Raw genomic sequence first — 17,825 nt, 5'->3', positions numbered from 1 at the left:
TGAAGAAAGTTTTAAGATATTTTTTAAATTAATTTAATAAATAAATTTTTTTGAAAAAAATTCTAAAGATATTTACTATCATTTTCACAATTATATTTTATTTATATATAATAGTAAATATATTCTTTTAAAATTGTTAAAAATTTAAAATATATATTTTACTTTTTAATTTCTTTAGAAAAAGAATTAAAAAATTAAAAGTTGTTAAAAAATTAATATGGATATTCATATATTTGTATATTTATATCATTATATTATATTTGTGAAATGCAAGCAAAACAAAACTTTGCTCTTTATTTTATTTGAAATGTATATTTTAGAAAAACATTATCTCTGGAGGGAAATACATTAATAAATAATTAAAGATGTAATTACAATTTCAAATACTAAATGAAATAATTTTTGGATAAACAGCTGACAAATTGTCTGTATAAACAATGGCGCTACTTCAATCTCATTTGTATTCAATCCAAGCATTGGTTTTGCATTCGATTAACATATCGCGTATTCTACATTGGATAAATCAGAACATGCTGACGCCTTAAAAAAAATAGTAGAAGATACATTATAATTACACGTGAATCGTCAAGAACCTACATTTTACATTTTAAATATTATTAATTGTATAATATATAGGATGTCTCGCGATATTTCCATACAATTATGTTACATTAATCTCATTTGTAATTAATTTATAATAATATTTAAATTACCATTTGATTTAAAAGCATGTTTCTGCGAGGTAATTTCATTATACTCTTACCCTTATTAAGCACTTAATGTTATTACAGCTATTGATAAAAGTGACATAATATTAAAAAATAATCACCAAAGTACTCGGCGCTCCTTCTGGCGTAATAATCCTCAGCTTTTATCCTCATTTTAATTTCTATTTCTGCTATTACGATATTTCTATGCGATTAATGTAATTTATCAATTTTATCCACTCATTTCGAAACACTGAAAAGAACGTATCATCTACAGTTGAAGTAAAGAATCACTTAATTGATTCGACGATAAAACACTTTTATGAAGAATAAAAATTAAATACGATATAAATCGATATAATCTTGATAAGTTCAAATTTAAAGAATAATTTTTTAATAATATACAGTAAATATTATTATACACTTTTTAATTAATACTAATTTAATGGATATATTGTATCGAAAGTTAAACTCATTGAAATTATGCCGACATTTAATTAATGTTAAAGACTTAATAAAAAAAAAATATATATATATATACACACACAGGAATCACGAGCGTAAAACCGATCTCGAACGTAAGGCACGACAAGACTGAGTAGACATTTCAGTGTTTCTCGGAGATGCACTGACCAATGCTTGTATCTGGCGCAGGCGCATCGCTAAGACGATATCATTCGTAGAGAGAGATTTTCTGGATCCACGTGGCGATCCATCCATTTTGTTCTTTTTCATATCGATAACGAAATAATAAAAAGTCTTTTCTAATTGTAAAATTATAATATTTTAGAAAGAGAATTACTGGTACACTATTTCTTCTATCTAAAAAATTTTTATTTTATCAAATTCACATGGTTTAAAAAATTTTTATTTTATCAGTTATATACAATAAAGAATGATTTTTTGAAGCATATATTATACTGATAAAATAATCTCGGAATACAGCAGAATTTAGTTATCAATGTGCATTGCATCTGTTTTATATGAAATTTAAAAAATAGACATTTCTTATATATTCGATACTTTATTAACACAAAAAATTATTAAAAAAATAAATATAAAGAATATTTTCATATTATATCAATTTTTTATTATATCAATCTTTTGGATATTAAATACGATTTAAATTTTTCAATGCTATGTGAATTTTATGCGAGAGATGTATTTTTTTAGATTAGTACGGAAAACGAAAAACAAAAGATTAGATGTAATTATTATTTATTCCAATCATAATAATTAAAAAGCCATATTATGTTTTAATTGTTTTCAACTTTATATAAGCTTTTTTTGCGATTTTTTATTTTACATTTGCTATTTTCGTATAAATAAATAAGCAGCACTTGTTACACAATAACTTAGTAACCAAAAGCTATGAGTTTCAAAATTGTTTTAAGAAAACTATAAAAGCAATTCATTGTAATAATCTATATTAGCATGTAGATAAGAACATATTAATTGAAAATGGAACATTCTATATCTAATCATAAATCGTATTTTCGGTATCTCATACTGTTGGACTTGTTTAGACTCTTTATGATATAAAAGTAAAAAATATAAAGAATAATATAATGCTCCTTTTTCATTTGTCTATCTTCAAAGTTTCTTAAATTCGAAGACCTAAAACAGAGGGCCTATTCACAGATGAATCAAAAGTCCGAATTTACGCGTCGCGACTTTTAAAAAGCGGTCGTTTATCGACTCTTTTATTTATCATTTCTTCCTTTAAATCTATCTATATGTACATATATGTATATATGTATATTAATTTGATTGTGAGCAACAGAATACATGAAAAACACAACTTTTTCTATATTTCCTTATATCTTCTCTTTTTTTAAAATCTTTTTGTATAACGTCCGAAGAAAAATTCGATGATTTAATATAGTTATTTAATGCAGAATTGTACAATTTTGTACGTTTATTTCTAGTATACAATATGTCGCATATGTGTGACCACGTAGTTGATACAAAGAAATTAGACTGTCTCAATTAATCAGATTAGAGGAGGAGACTGAGTCATTCGGTAGACTCGAGGGACCGATTAGGGAATAATAATCGTCTTGAGGTCTACGAGAGTTCCTCGTATCTTACACTCGACATTATCTCCGTTACATTTGCATCGTACATGGCTCATTGAGTGCTGAGATTTGGATGGGCAGTGTTTCATCTTAAATTTGACTTGAAAGGAAATTGACTTGTTTAATTTCCATGCTTATTTAGATTTTATAAAATTATACTGCGATACCAAAAAGGTTTAAGACAATCGTTTTGCGATATGCTATTTACAGAAAAGAGAAATTCAGATTGATTAATAATTACGGGGGTACGATACTGTGATATGCGCACACCGATGAAAATATAAATAGTGAAAAGAATATTTTTATTTAGCGAAAATATTGAATGATTTTTATGTTTTTTTTTAACTGATCATTTTCATAGGCGTAGCTATCTTAATAAATTCAGAAATAACGTACAAACTAACGAATATGCTGGGGCTATTTTTGTGACGGAAAAGGCGATGGAAATGTATTGCGAGAATGCAAAACGGATACAAAATCGCATATACGCCAACGCAGCGCGATGCATTTAACTGTTGCATTCGGGGCATATGTGCTGTTTATAAATTTCTCGGAGGGACGAAAGAGACGATAACTCGGCGGCATTTATAGGTTCCTCGCTTTCTCGGAAATCTCGACTGACAAGAGAATCATTAGTCGTTACGAGGAATAATGACCGATAAAATTTTATAATTGAACCGCAAGCTTCGGTTATGTAGGCTATATCCCAGACGCTAGACCGAGACATTTTTTTTATACACAAATTCCCTGATCAATTTGAAATCAATTTTTCCTTAACGAAAACATCGAGAAACGCATTAATTACAAATTAAGATTAATATTAAAGAAATTTTCGAGAATTAAATTTTAAAAGTACAAATAATGATGTTTTTGTGCATTCATATATTTCTTAAAAAATACAATATTTAACAAAATCTTTTACTTATTACAATTATTTTTTTGTTTATACTTTATTTTTATTTATAGAAAAATAAATTTGTAGATATTATCTAGAGAAATGAGCCGCATTAACCATTCTGGCGCTGGTTATATTTAGCTAGGATCTTTGAGAAAGGATATGTTGGAAATTCTAACAAGCTTATACCGAGATTTAATCTTTCAATGAACTATGATCCAATGATACAGCAGAATCTGAAGAATAGCTTATTATTTTTAATCATGAATTTTATTTTTCTTATCGGATTTCTTTTAAAGTGTTTCATCTTGTATGTCTCAGAAATTCTTTCATAAAAATGATTTTAAATTTGTTAAGCAATTACTGTGTGATATATATGTATATGTATATGTACATATGTAATGTCACAAATCCGGCAAATTTTTTACTTATGAATTCTTTGATCAATTTGAAATCCAGTTTTTTCTTTCTTCACAAATTCAGAGATTTAAGATTTTAAGAAAAGAATCTGTTTATAAATAATTTTTAAATCTTGTTTTTTTTTCTACTTTTTTTTAAAAGAATAAAAATATGCGTTTCCTCATCGATAATCTAGTCTTTGTTATACATTTGCCGATGTAGAAAATCAAAGTATCGAAGTATCGAAATTAAATCGTATTTCTAAAAAGATTTTAATAAACCTTTCAACGAAATGAAATATGACGACATATCTCATTCACTTTTATATATTTGATGTTTAATATTAACATAGAAAAGCTTTTCCTGAATTTTTTCAGCTTGTCACTTTTATACATTTCGAAATTATGAAATATAAATCTGCAAAAAAAGAAATATAGTGAAACTATTCACCGGTTTTGGATATATACGTACATACACATACATATATTCTATTGTTACACATATATTTTATTGATACACTTGATAAAACATTTATTTTTTACACAGGCATGGCTCGGATCTAATCCTGTGTTATACGTGCAATATTTAAAATAAAGTTGCCTTTCAAAAATTTCAAATTAATTACATTATAATGAAGAGAGGCATAATTAGAAATTATTAAAATTATGCTTTTATTTTATTATATAATGATATAAGCCTGCAATAATTCGCAGAAAAGATTTTATTTTCTAAACGTTTTTTATCTAGATATGTATAGTTTGATGACAAATGTGATTCGATCGCGACTCGCGGATGATTGGAGAGATCGAATGAGAGTTATCGAAGAATAACTGCGGATGTGTGCAACTTTTGGCTAATAAATCGTAGTTACCGGACATCGCGTATTGACCAATCAAAGCTCGTTTATGTACTTGATGGTCGTTTCGATCGCGCCTCTCGAATCCCTTTTCGAGCACGAATCTAAATTGACGTTCCAAATAAAACGAATCCAATGTATATTTTCAGCAGATAAATTTTCGATATCGTCATTTCGATCGCGAAACATATTTTATTTTATAGATTTAATCAGTCTTTTATCTTTTAGTTTTTGTACACACGATTGTGGTTCTGTTTTTAATTAAGAATTAAAAAAATTGAGATAAAAATATTTTTATATATTTATGAAGTATTACGTTTCAATGATGATGTTATATTAATATTTTTTGATACACTTTAATATTAAGATTTACATATTTATTAGTAGCATATTTACTAATATTTATTAGTAGCAAAACTTTTGTTAATATTATTTATAATTTTGCAAGAATTCTGGATAATTATATGTGTGAGCTCTGATTTCTGGATAAATATTATTAAATATATATTTGGATAAATAAATAAATATGATGTTTTAGAAGTCGGCCAATAGAGCCAAGCGCGAAAATTAATTTTTAATTTTTCGGAACAGTATCTCTTGGTTTGAGATTACTGAGTTCCATTGATTAATTATTAATTAACCTTTTCGGACCAATATTTTTCTCGCCTATTTTTCCGTTGTAAGTTCGAGGTTAATTAATAATTAATCAATGGAACTCAGTAATCTCAAACCAAGAGATACTGTTCCGAAAAATTAAAAATAAATTTTCGCGCTTGGCTCTATTGGCCGACTTCTAAAACATCATATTTATTTATTTATTAATATTGAGAGCCGATTAAAAAATATTTCTTAAGTTATATATTTGGATAAGTTTTGAATAAAACTTTTTTTTTATGGAAAGATTAGCTCCCGTTTTGTCGATTTTTTTCTTCGGTCATAATATTTGAAAATTCTTAAACTAGATTCTTTTCATACATTAGAATTGAAAGGTATAAAGAATTCGCAGTTTCAAGCAGTTTACAAAAGTTTCGCTTTTCTTAGGTTTCTGGACAAAATCTCGGAGAACGTAAACGTTTATAGTAGGGAGATAAATATCGAAGCAAAAGGGTACCCTTTCTCTTTTCATCCGGATGTTTTCGTCGTTCCTCGAACATACATATCGTGCCGTCTCACGATAATCCTTAGTAAATTCGAACAAAATAAATGCGCAGATATACAACAAGTAGAACACAACTCAATATGCAGACGCAGACGCTAATTGCACTAATTACCGCTGCGATCCAAACGGTTTAATTAACACAATTTTAGAACTCGAGGTTTGAGAGGAAGATAATTAATGATGATTAATTCCACGAAGATGTATTATCTGGCAATTTTATTATCCATACGCGTATGGTAAAAAAATCAAGATAAAAATAAAGATGAAAATAAAGATGAAAAAAATTTTTCTCGAGATCGCGATATACTATTTGTCATCAAAATATATAAAAGACGGAGGATTATATTTAATTATTATGCATTAAAATTGTCCGATTAATTGAATCGAGTATAATGGTCTTTGAATTAATGATTTGTGAAGCATGATTTATTATCATGTCGGAGAGATCGGTACGACGTGACGCCTCCTGGAAGTTAACTGTCAGCGCCGGAAGCATTAGATCTGCGCTGGGGTAACACCAGGAAGTACAACCGGTAAATAATATGAGGATAGATTCGAATATGCTGGCAGAATGCTTAATCTCGCGGTTACTGACCCCTCTCTGTCTTTCAATAGATTTATGCGACTCGGTTTATCGCTCAGCACATCCATTTTGTTGGATATCGTGCGCTGCAAGTTGGCCTTTGCAACACATATATAATACGTATTTTCGTAAATTTATGCAAGTCAATGTGAAAGACGTTGTGTAACTGGTTCCCTCGCTTCTATAGGTATATATTAGATTTTATTATATTAGATTTTATTATTAGTGACATAACTGAGGAGGGATAAGTCTCCCTTTATGTATATATAAGAAGGTACGTCGAAAACGTATACAATAAAATTTCGTGGTACAAGATTTTGTTAAAAAAAAAATTAACTTTGAAAATGGAGAAATTAATAATATTTTTATAAATTATATATTAAGTGAAAAATATTTTACTATAGTTGAGATTTTTTAATTTCAAAAAGAGCAAAATGTAATCACTCTTTTTCCTTTAGACGGAAAAATAGAATTCGAAGCATATGGTTTTTTCTCCAGACGGGAAAAGAGAATTTACGGCATAGAGAAACGTATTCTTTCGATGAGGCCATAAGACGTACGCCAGTATAACCGTCTGTGACCTCGTGTCAACATATGGACGGATATTTCCGTTTCGTGTCGGCAACGACACGCTTTGCAACGCTTGCAACGGAAGATACGTGAAAACACAGACATCCCCAAACGAATCTAAACTTTAGAAATACATTTGATTATCTATCTTTCCTCACCTTCTGTAAATAAATGGGTCTTTAAGAAAATGGGTTAACGCTGGTTGAATCGTTTTTTTTTATACATTCGAATGAAAATAATTTCAAAAGTTTATTTTATAATTTTTTTGCATAAAAATTCTCGTCTTCTGCGTTATCAAAAAGCAGGTTAAAAATTACATTTGATTTATAATTTAACGAGTAGAGATATATAGATATTATTTCTCTTCACCGGATGTGTTGATTTGACCCAATTGTTGAGTCAATTAATTGATAACGGAGATTATCATGTTTACCATGAGATATATGGACCGTTGTCTTATTTATTTATGCATATTTTACACAGATTTTATTGCCGATAATGCAAATAAAATTGCTATTTTTGTCTGTTGCATGAATACGATTCATTTCCGGCTGTAATTAAAGAATGGCCGGATGCTGGTCGAGGTCGCATCTTCTTTGTTAAAAGCATATGTGTTACAACCTTACATGCTTTACTTTCTTAATTAAGAAATACGCTTGATGGTTTACACACATATGTGAAGTATCATCATATCTTACGTTCTTTTTTTTATTTACGGATATTCTTTGCACAAATAATATTAATCAAAATATTAATTCTAAACAGTTATCATAATTTATATTAAGCTTTTAATATACTGACATCTACACTAGTTAAAAAAAAAATTTATTAAAATAATATTCTTATATAGAATGATTTTGCACTTTAAGATTTTATGTAGTATATTAATAGTTAATATTTCATAGATTTAAACTTTATGTATAAGTATTTTTTTATTATTAAATTTTATATTATTAAATTATATTTTATTATGAAATTAAAAAGAAATTAAATTTAGTAGTAATTTAATTGAATAATAAGGATTTTTTTTATTTAAGATATATTGCAATGTCTAAAAACTTGATTTACAAATAATTAAAAATTTTTCTTATAAATTCTAATACTGTAAATGCTTAGACATTTTTGTTAAGGAAAAATTGATTTCATATGCACATCAGAGAATCTTCCGTTGTCCGTGTAACCGTTCACGTAACGTCGTAAATTTCGGAGTTTTATGGCCATATGCATATGTGTCCTACGTGCATACATGTATGTATGTGTGTGCGAATCGACACGACATCGGAAAAGGACGAAGTTGTTCGTCGAATACTAAAGGTTGTGAACTTCCGGACCTTATCCGACCTGCGCGTTCATCTGCGAACCAGTCCCTGATTTTATCTCTTACGCGATCGCGAGATTACCGGATACTCTTCTTTGGTTGTTTGGTTTAACTTTGATTCGGATTTTACAGGCGATTGTGCGCGAGTTGAATAACTAATGATATAATTATAATATTAAATATTTAAAATATCTATTTTTAAAAACTCTTAAATATACGATTAAATGATTAGTAATATTATTGTTATTGCTGATAATATATCTCCTCGTTTACAGACATTTTTTGATTAAATTTTGATCAAGACTTATAGAAATATAAATACATTAATAACAAGAGAAAGAAATACATATTATTTTTTTTACGACATAACATAAAAGAACTAATTTTATATCCCCGAAATAACAAAAAAATCTTCTTTAATTTAACATATAATTGTTTTCTTTAATCAATTTCAATTATTTTTTAAGATTAAGTATATTATCGACTTTTGATCGAAATGATAATTTTCACAATATTATTTTTCTCAATAGGAGCAGAATGTAATGTACTTCATCTAAATTAAAAACTAAAATTGATTAATGAAACAAACTTGGAATAAAAGACAATTTTACACGTTTCTCTCATATACAGAGTACCTATAGTGTTTAGTTCTTTTCATATAAGAATTGCCCAATAAAAGTACGACAATCACCACTGCAGTGACATAATTAAAGCTAGAATGGCCCGCGAAAGTGTCATCTAAATGGAAATTGGCGAACAATCGATGCGTTAAAACGATCGAAATTGTGTCGCAATGCTCCGACTTTTATAACATGCAGGCGTGATTCATGCGGGCGTGTGACAGATGTAACGTGGGAATGCGACAACTCTTCACTCGCAAGTGCACTCTCCTCTCGTCATAGAAATTATAATCATCATTATCCGCGATGAAAAAAAAATGCATGCGACTACCTCAATTACTTTCTCAATGATTTTGTGCCATTTCAAAAATTATATGCGCGTAAAAAGAAATACTTTTGATCAAAATTAAATTTGTCTGATATCCGAGTATAAGATTTGTTGACTAAAAAACCAGATTTCTTTTTTGCAACATTATTATAATTCGAGACGAGAATAAATATCTTACAAACAGATTTGAATTTATTTAGGTAGTTTCAAATTTTTTATTTATGACTACTTTGAAAAAGCAGTACTTTTATATTAAATCTATATTGAAATTGGAACTGATTCGGATTTGTATCAAACTCGATGTCATGCTTAATTATTATTAGTCTGATAATTTTTTAGCAATTGATCGATATTTGTGGCGATATTATTGAATTGATAATTGAGAGTACATGAAGAACATGTATCAAAATCGATAAGAGAAAATCTATGTTGATTGATATTTACCTTTATTAAATGAGCTCTTGTGTCTTCTTCGTCTATTCCTGTTGCAAGACGTTTGTCTGCCTTCGTTACATGAAGCACCATCAATATCGTCGACCGGTGCCGGAGCTGTCACTGCATCTGCTTCTAACAGATTTCTACATCCTCCCGTTTGTCGTCCAGGGGTCGTGTTACTAGATATGCTCGCTTCTTTTTCGAGAAAAGTGCCGATCGAGTGTCTTCTTTGGCAAGCGGTTGAGCCAGTCGTAGGAAAAGTGGAGGAAAGATTGTAATACCTGGAAAAAAAATTTCCATAGTTTATTTCAAACAGATTATATTTGATAATGTAATGAAAGAAATATATATGTATATACAATTTGTATAATATTTTTTGATTTATTATATACGTATATGTATATATAATGAATAAAATTTGAGGTTTAATTATACAAACATATATAGTACAATTGATAAAGAATGACGTTTTTCGAATAGATAAAGTGATAAATTTTTATTAACCTGGCATCGTCCACACCGAGGAAGACCTCTGCGGTATCGTCATCGTCATTGCTGTTGTCATCGCTGCCATTATGATTCTTAGAATTACCCCCCGTTAGACCACAGTAAACCATATCATTAGACAGAAGTTCGCTAGCGGATTTCAGGACTCTCCTGCCTCGACCAGGACGATGTCGATCTCTCTCAGAATGCGAATGCGATCTGCATCGACAGACAAATATATTTTCATTATTATTCATACTCTTGCAATTCGCGATTGGTACTTTTTGCTAAAGAGTTACAATTCCACAATATTAAATAAATAAAATTGCATTTATTTGAATTATATAATACAACAATTATAATCAACATCTCGTCAAAGGATTATATCCTTATCAAAGAGCGATATTTACCTATGGGGCAAATAGGGCGACGGCGGCGCGACGTCAGATGGTCTCGGGTCGCCTTTAAGGAACTTTTGAGTCCTCTCGTGTTCCGCGTTCGCGCTCACGGATCTAAAGAGATTCCGGAAGCTTCTCCTCTTGCCGGATGGCTGGTTCGCGCCATTTCGCGACAGCATCGGGACCCGCTCCTCCGGCGTCGATGCCCCCGACACATTGCCACGACTCTCGTGATGCACGCTGGACGTGGATTCCGAGATGCCACCCTGAGAGGAAGCCGCGCCCATCTTGCCGCAGGCTCTCCGTCGAAATAAGGCGGAGAAGCCGCTGCCGTGACCCCTGGGCGACGTCGGGGATGTCAACGTCGTCGTCGTCGTCGTCTTCGTCGACGACGATGTCCCGCCCGACAGCGAGAAGTACGACGGATTATCTGTAAACATGCGGATCGAACGGATCCGGGTCACACAAACTCAATCTCGCACTGATTCGTTATTCTCTTCTTTGCGTGGGTCTATGGCTTTCTGCGAAAAATTATTTATTAAGCCGCAGGTCCGCAATTTTTAAAAATTGCGCGGATTCCCATGAAATATGTCCATCATAATAATCCATTATTAGTATAATTAAAAGTTGCATACAGTTGATTTTAATTGTAAAGGACGTTGCTCGATTCTCACTTTTGAATTGATTAATTAGTCCGATATGATGTCCGATTGAATCGATTTTTCGCGTCGCATCAAGAAATACAGATTTATCTGGATGGATGCTGTGCGCGCAATTCTTTCAACACGATCTTGCAAAAAAAAAAAAAAAAAATACGTTCTTCTAATCCGCATTTAAATGTGCCGTTTCACGCGACGTTGCTCTTATCACGTCTATCGCCGGTTATCACGTCCGAGTCCGCGTTATAGCCGCGACTATGCTAATAGAGGGTCTACCTGTGACTGTGGGAGCTGAATTACGTTCATGGGACACCATGAACGAGCCTTCCTACGATTACCATTGGATTCGACCATGGTGGGGGGATACACCGAACCGGACGTTGCATTGTTTCCCCCCACCCGGTGAGCCCCGGCAGGAATACGTATAAGCTGCACCGGAAATACATCACCCCGATTTGCAATATTCGCGCTCTTACTCCCCAACAAAGGGCATTAATGGGATAAGTGTTTATGTAATTTATATTTGTACGAAATTATATCTATTCTCATTATTTGCATTTTATTCTTATGTTTTTTTCTCATTTAGTATACTTCTCGATACTGTAGGATTATCTAGTGATGCTGTGTCGGCGAATTATTTTTCTTCGTGTGTATAAATTGAGTTATATTCAACTGCCACATCTTAAAGAGAAAAATATCTCGACAAATAATTTATCTTTAATTTAAATAATTAAAATTATATATATTGTGTCAGATAAGAAAAATAGAAGAGTATATCCGAATTTCTTGTGTTATTACATATATTAACCTCGTGAATTTAAATCTGATACTGCGTGAAATTACATTGTGAATTATGGCTTGCGGTTTTGTCCAACAAATGTTGCGGGTAGGCTACCGTTTGTCTGCGAATGAAAATGAGAGATGTGAGAGACGCGTGATTATGCGTAAACGGCGTGACTCGCGTACCGAATGTCGCATCGTTAAGATCTGTATGCAATCTCTACGATCTTTGCAATTGCTGCATGCGGGAAAAAATAAAACTCACCGACTGCCATGGCGATCTTTTCTGTAGAAACGTTCAGTTGAATGCCGCGAATACCTGCAATATAAAATAAACTTATGTTATTGGTTATTGTACGTAAATATTTCAGAGAAACGAAAAAGGAAGAGTAAAATTATTAGATATATTTTGTAAAATTATTTGAGAGAGACAAATACTTAAAAATTAATTAATTAATTAACTAATTTATTTATTTATTACTTTGATTTGTTCTGATGACTACAGTCATCGTTCAGGAGTGACTAGAAGAATATCTATCTCAACAGAACTGTTTTTCTACCAAAAGTGTGTTTTGTATAATATCTGCAAATTTTTTTTCTAAACAAACTTTTGATTTTTGTGTTGGCTTCCAAGTACAAATCATATTTGTTTATTTTCCGCGTTATTTTCGACTCGCTCTTAAGGCGTACCGAAAATTTATATAGACATTTCGACATTAGAGAGATCGTTATCACAGTCGCGACTCTTTCCCTTTTGATTCAGAAAATCATACGTGGGAAAATCTACGAGTGTCTGTCGGCGCTTTCATTCATCGCTGAAAATACGCGCGAATATTATATTTAGCACGGTGAGAGAGGCGCGCATCGTCTCTCACGACCCGTTTACACTTACATGCAGAAGGGGGTGGAGAACGGAGAAATGGGGGTCGAGAGCGAACGCGACTCATTCATATGTTATGCACGCGACATTATCAAGTTGTTCTCTGCATCACGTTGTTCTCCGCGTCTCATCCGCTGCTGTTATGGACGATACCTATCACGGTGCTTTGCAGGAGGAAATCTCTCCTTTAACGAACAGATTTTTTTTTCCCCATCCGTAAAGTCAATCTCGTAAATTAACATCATTACATCTCGTAAATGTTTAACTCTACTTTCTTAAAAAATAATTCTGAAAAATTATCGTGTTTGACAATTTTCTGTAAAATAACTCTGTGAATGGAGACAGCCACATATTTTTATCAAACACGCGCTTATTTCTTTCAATCCCTTTTATTATGAAATTTGTAATAAAATTTTCACATTTTTAACGTGCGTAGAAAGAAGGTTGGCGCAAAACTATAATTAATATTTAACATTTAATGTTTTTGTAAAATTTAATTAATTTGAAATTTAATTTACTGTTTTTTTTTATTATCAACAAATCATCACTAGAAGAGCTTCGAACGTCACAGGGCTTTTTACACGAAAAGTTGCAATTTTTCTTGAATTATATTAAGCTTATATAATCATTATTTTCCTCAATTCACTGATTGTAATTGATGAAATTAACCGAGAATCTGTGCGTTTCCTCGAATTTAGTTCAGCGAATACACGCGACTCCGCGACAATTTTCTGCCCTCATAGTTGCTGCAACGATGGCAGTTACTATTTTCGTATAACTGGGAGAGGCAGAACGTGCCTGGTAGAGGCAGAGATAAATAGAAAGGGAGAAAAAGAGAGAAAGAGAGAGAGAGAGGGAAAAAGGGTGATCGTACCCATGAAAAGTTAAGCATTTTCATATACTTTTTCACCCAAATATGGACCGACTAAAGAAATAAAAATGCTGTATAATTCTTTTAAAAAATGCGACCATTTTATAAATTCTTAGGAAGTATAATAATATAACATTAAGAATTTAATTAAGGTGAAGCTATAAAAGTTATCAATTTAAGATATATTTATCATGCTTTACAATTTATTTGTTTCAACAGAGATAACTAAAAGAGAGATAATATATTAAATTATAGCAAATTTCGATTGAATGTGTAGTAGTGCATACTGGTGCACATTAAAGGCTATTGTATGTACACAAATTTATAGCATAAGTAATTAAAACAGTAAGATAATAAATATTACGACTTATTATCATCCTTATTAAATAACAATAATAATAATTCGTAGTGTTAATTATTTTATTGTTTTTATTATGCTATTGTAGATTTGTATACAATAGCCTTTTTAATGTGCACCAGTGCGCAGTAATTCATCCAACCGAATTCGTATACTATAAGTATATGTAAATGAATATATGTATATATGTACATATCTTACAAACAAAAGATTTATCACGTGCGACGTGATGTATTTGATTTTATTTTGATTATTTCCTACGAGCTGTTTTGCACGAACGCCGCGAATAATTCTGCAGATTCGAAACTACGAACGTTTGCGCTTGACTGACGGAAAATAATTCTGAAAAAAAATGCTAAAAATATACATGATATTTTGCAGAAGCTCGTATCGTATCGCGTATTCATATAGCTGAACGCGCGGTTTTCTCGAACAAATCACGCGCATTCGCGGCTATTAATAGAGGCCCGTTCCTTTCTGCGACCGTCGCGGAGGACTGCGCCCTGCAACTGCACCTGCACCGAGGTAGTATGGTAGTATTGTAGTATCCGATAAAAAGGAGCCTGTATCCGGTGGTGCACGTGCCCCTGTAAGCGGCGCACATGTGCGGCACACGCTATATCCAGAATGTAGCGCCTTGTTCGAGATCACATAAAGACGCGCTTTAGTTTCAAGTATAATTGAGAAGTTTTTTCCTGTGTGGAAAAGAACCAACATTCGACCCCTCCCGTTCTTTTTTCACGTTTTTCACTCACGCGGAGTTTCCTATTATTACATAGTTTTGAAATTCTCAAACATTTTTCGATAAATTCTTTTGAAGATAAGATAACTTAATTTAATAACGCCAGAGGTTATATTTATGACGTTATTGTGTGAAGAGAAGGAAATAGAAAGTATACAAAGAACGAAGGAAAAGATTTTTATAAATTTAAGACTTAATTCTTATATATATTTGCAGATACCGCGTATTTTTAATTTTTATATTCAGTAATTCCAGACTTACATTAAATGCATTTTTCAAGTTTTATGAAGAAAACTAAATTACTAAATAAACTGATATAAAATATAATCGCGCCTAATTTACATATTGCAGTCGATGTTAAATAAAAAAATGAGAACTTTTTTTTAAGTACAAACTGTATATAGATTGGTTTATTAAAAATAATTATATGCAGATTATTTTGTTATCGATAGAATATTCATTTAAGTTGTTCTTTCTCTCTACAAGCGTTTAAATTTATTGCTGAAATATATAAAATAAACATTGATATATGTAAACATATTTTTTTGAAAAAAATGTAAACATTTTTTTCCTAAAATGAAAACTAAATTTACACATACCAAAAAATATGAATATGCAAATATAAATTTTTTAACTAATTTGTTTATTGTGTGACCTACAAACTCACCTTCAGTACTTTGCTGTTTATATTGCTTGCATTAGTGTTGAGGTTTGTTTTTTTTTCTATAATTTATTTGAAATCTTCTAAATTAAGATCTCAAAAGAGAAGTTTGCAACAACGACAAGCCACATTTTTCATTCATTGTTTCAACACTATGAAATAAATGACGAGTACTTTTTTATTGCTTCTAAAAAATTGCCAATTCTCATCTTTACTTCTTCTTTTTCTCTTCTCTTGAATTTTGTATGTAAAATATTAATATTAATATTCACAGTTTATCTATGCTTTATAATCTTTAATCACTTTAAGCATTTTCATACTTCAATATTCAGGATTTCAATTTCCAATGACTATTTTACATCAAAAATTTCAATGTAAAGAGATTATATATATTTGATTCAGTCTCAATTGTTGATGAGCAATATTCGAGAATGTGATCCAGTCATCGAGATGATTGATGATTGCTTTGAGATTTCTTCAAATACATTTTCTGCATAATAACATACGATTGGTGTAAGAAAACAATTTAAACAATTTTCCATTCATTTCAATCATTAGATATATTCACAATTTGCTTGACATTTAATTAATATAATCGGTTGCGATCCATGAAACCAACGATGACAATCAAACACCTATCATTCCCGAGCTCGATTTCGTCGCACTTGATCAGGAAACAAACATTAAGATTGCAGTTCTTTCTTCTTCACGTTTCGTACACTCTATAGTCATCTCTGTTGCATCCATTTCGCGTAGAAAGGCTCACTAGGGGAAGAAAGTGTTTCTCGTAGCTTCCAAGTCAACGTTTAATGTTGAGATTTCGCGAACTTCGTCAGGGTCATACTCGGTCAGGGATCATGCACGAGTACGGCGCAACACTTCATGAAGAACTGACAAGCCAGACCTGGAGGGAGCCCCACACATCGGTGGCACTACCATATGATCGCTCTTCTATGCTCTCCTTCTCTTCTTCGCTGCCACCACCCACGCATCTGGCAATCGTATGAAGAAACGCCCATGTACGCTTCGTAACGAAATGTTATTTCGGGATAGACAAGGACGGCAAAGTGTTGGGACGCCGAAGGACGACTCGTGTACGATAAAGAAAAGCGGACTCATGTGGGCTCTTCTTGACCCTCGCACCATTTTTTTCCTTTCTCGTTTAATAGGTAGATTTGTCCTATTCGTTCGTTTTACAGTTTATGATGTAGCGGAACACGTGGAGAAAATATGTGTATTTTTTTCGGAAAATTGGCAAGAAGAACGATTGATGATTAAGACAGCTTGTCAATGGTATAGAGAAAAATGGATACATTCCTCATCAAGCGTTATTCTTTTCTTCGCATTGCATGCGTGTTTGATAAAGATTTTGCAACATTTTTATCTAAAAAAAAATATCATTAAAATTGGGGAGTTTAAATATTTGTATATGATTCTTTGCAGATATTTAAAATGTATGTATATATGTATACAGTGCGAGTATTTAGCAATCTCTGTTGAGGTAGTGCTGCGTGTCTGTCACGCATATGCGTGCGGAAACGAAGCGGAGCATGTATTTCCTGCCCGTGAGCGTATACATATCTTCTCGAGCGGTGAAAAGGGTTCGACCCTTTCGACACGTGTCTCGTAAAGCTTTTCGAGCGATTACTATACCGTGACGATCAGTAGTGATTGCTTCTTGATTTGGCTGCAAAATGAAATTAATGACAATAAATTGTAATTTGAATTTGTACATAAATTAGAAATCAGTTTTAATTAAAGAAAGTTATTACGGCGGTCTAGCAAGATTTTAATTTAACCTTTATATAAAGTCAATCTACGAGGTCATGCGTATTGTTGAGAAATCTTGAAGCGAGATAAAGGAAATATCTATCATCATTCCTTTTTAATCAATAAGACACGTTCTTTAATTAACAATATTTTTAAAAATTTTATTGAAATTTTTTTGTTTTATTTATCGCAAAGTTGAAGATTGAAAAATTGTATAATTAAAAATATTTTTTTAAATTCAATGGTTTTACTCGCAAAAAAATTTACAAACT

The 17,825-nt window shown here is 31.5% G+C and overlaps 2 protein-coding genes across 5 annotated transcripts in view; one reads left to right on the top strand and one right to left on the bottom strand.

Annotated features, from left to right (window-relative positions):
* The window catches only part of Stumps (DBB domain-containing protein stumps), a 28,063-nt gene extending 11,352 nt beyond the window's left edge, over nt 1-16,711 (bottom strand). For 2 of the 3 annotated variants that reach the window (XM_083047406.1, XM_083047405.1), the window contains exons 1-5: nt 15,790-16,711; nt 12,537-12,590; nt 10,845-11,262; nt 10,453-10,653; nt 9,958-10,229 (exon numbers count right to left, since the gene is read on the bottom strand). In XM_083047406.1, coding sequence (XP_082903532.1) covers nt 9,958-10,229; nt 10,453-10,653; nt 10,845-11,262; nt 12,537-12,546 — 901 coding nt within the window. In that variant the 5' untranslated portion in view covers nt 12,547-12,590; nt 15,790-16,711. The remainder of the gene's footprint in view (nt 1-9,957; nt 10,230-10,452; nt 10,654-10,844; nt 11,263-12,536; nt 12,591-15,789) is intronic. The other variant, XM_083047404.1, reaches the window with a different exon arrangement.
* Jdp (DnaJ domain-containing protein) overlaps nt 1-17,825 on the top strand; it is a 45,802-nt gene that overhangs the window by 13,433 nt on the left and 14,544 nt on the right. The gene's annotated exons all lie outside the window — the stretch shown is intronic.

The sequence above is a fragment of the Prenolepis imparis genome, unplaced genomic scaffold (genome assembly GCF_030444845.1).
Source record: "Prenolepis imparis isolate NDT839.2.m4 unplaced genomic scaffold, iyPreImpa1.0 SCAF_10, whole genome shotgun sequence".
NCBI lineage: Eukaryota > Metazoa > Arthropoda > Insecta > Hymenoptera > Formicidae > Prenolepis > Prenolepis imparis.
The sequence above is the reverse complement of the archived record's forward strand: the minus strand, read 5'-3'. Positions and strand labels throughout refer to the sequence as shown.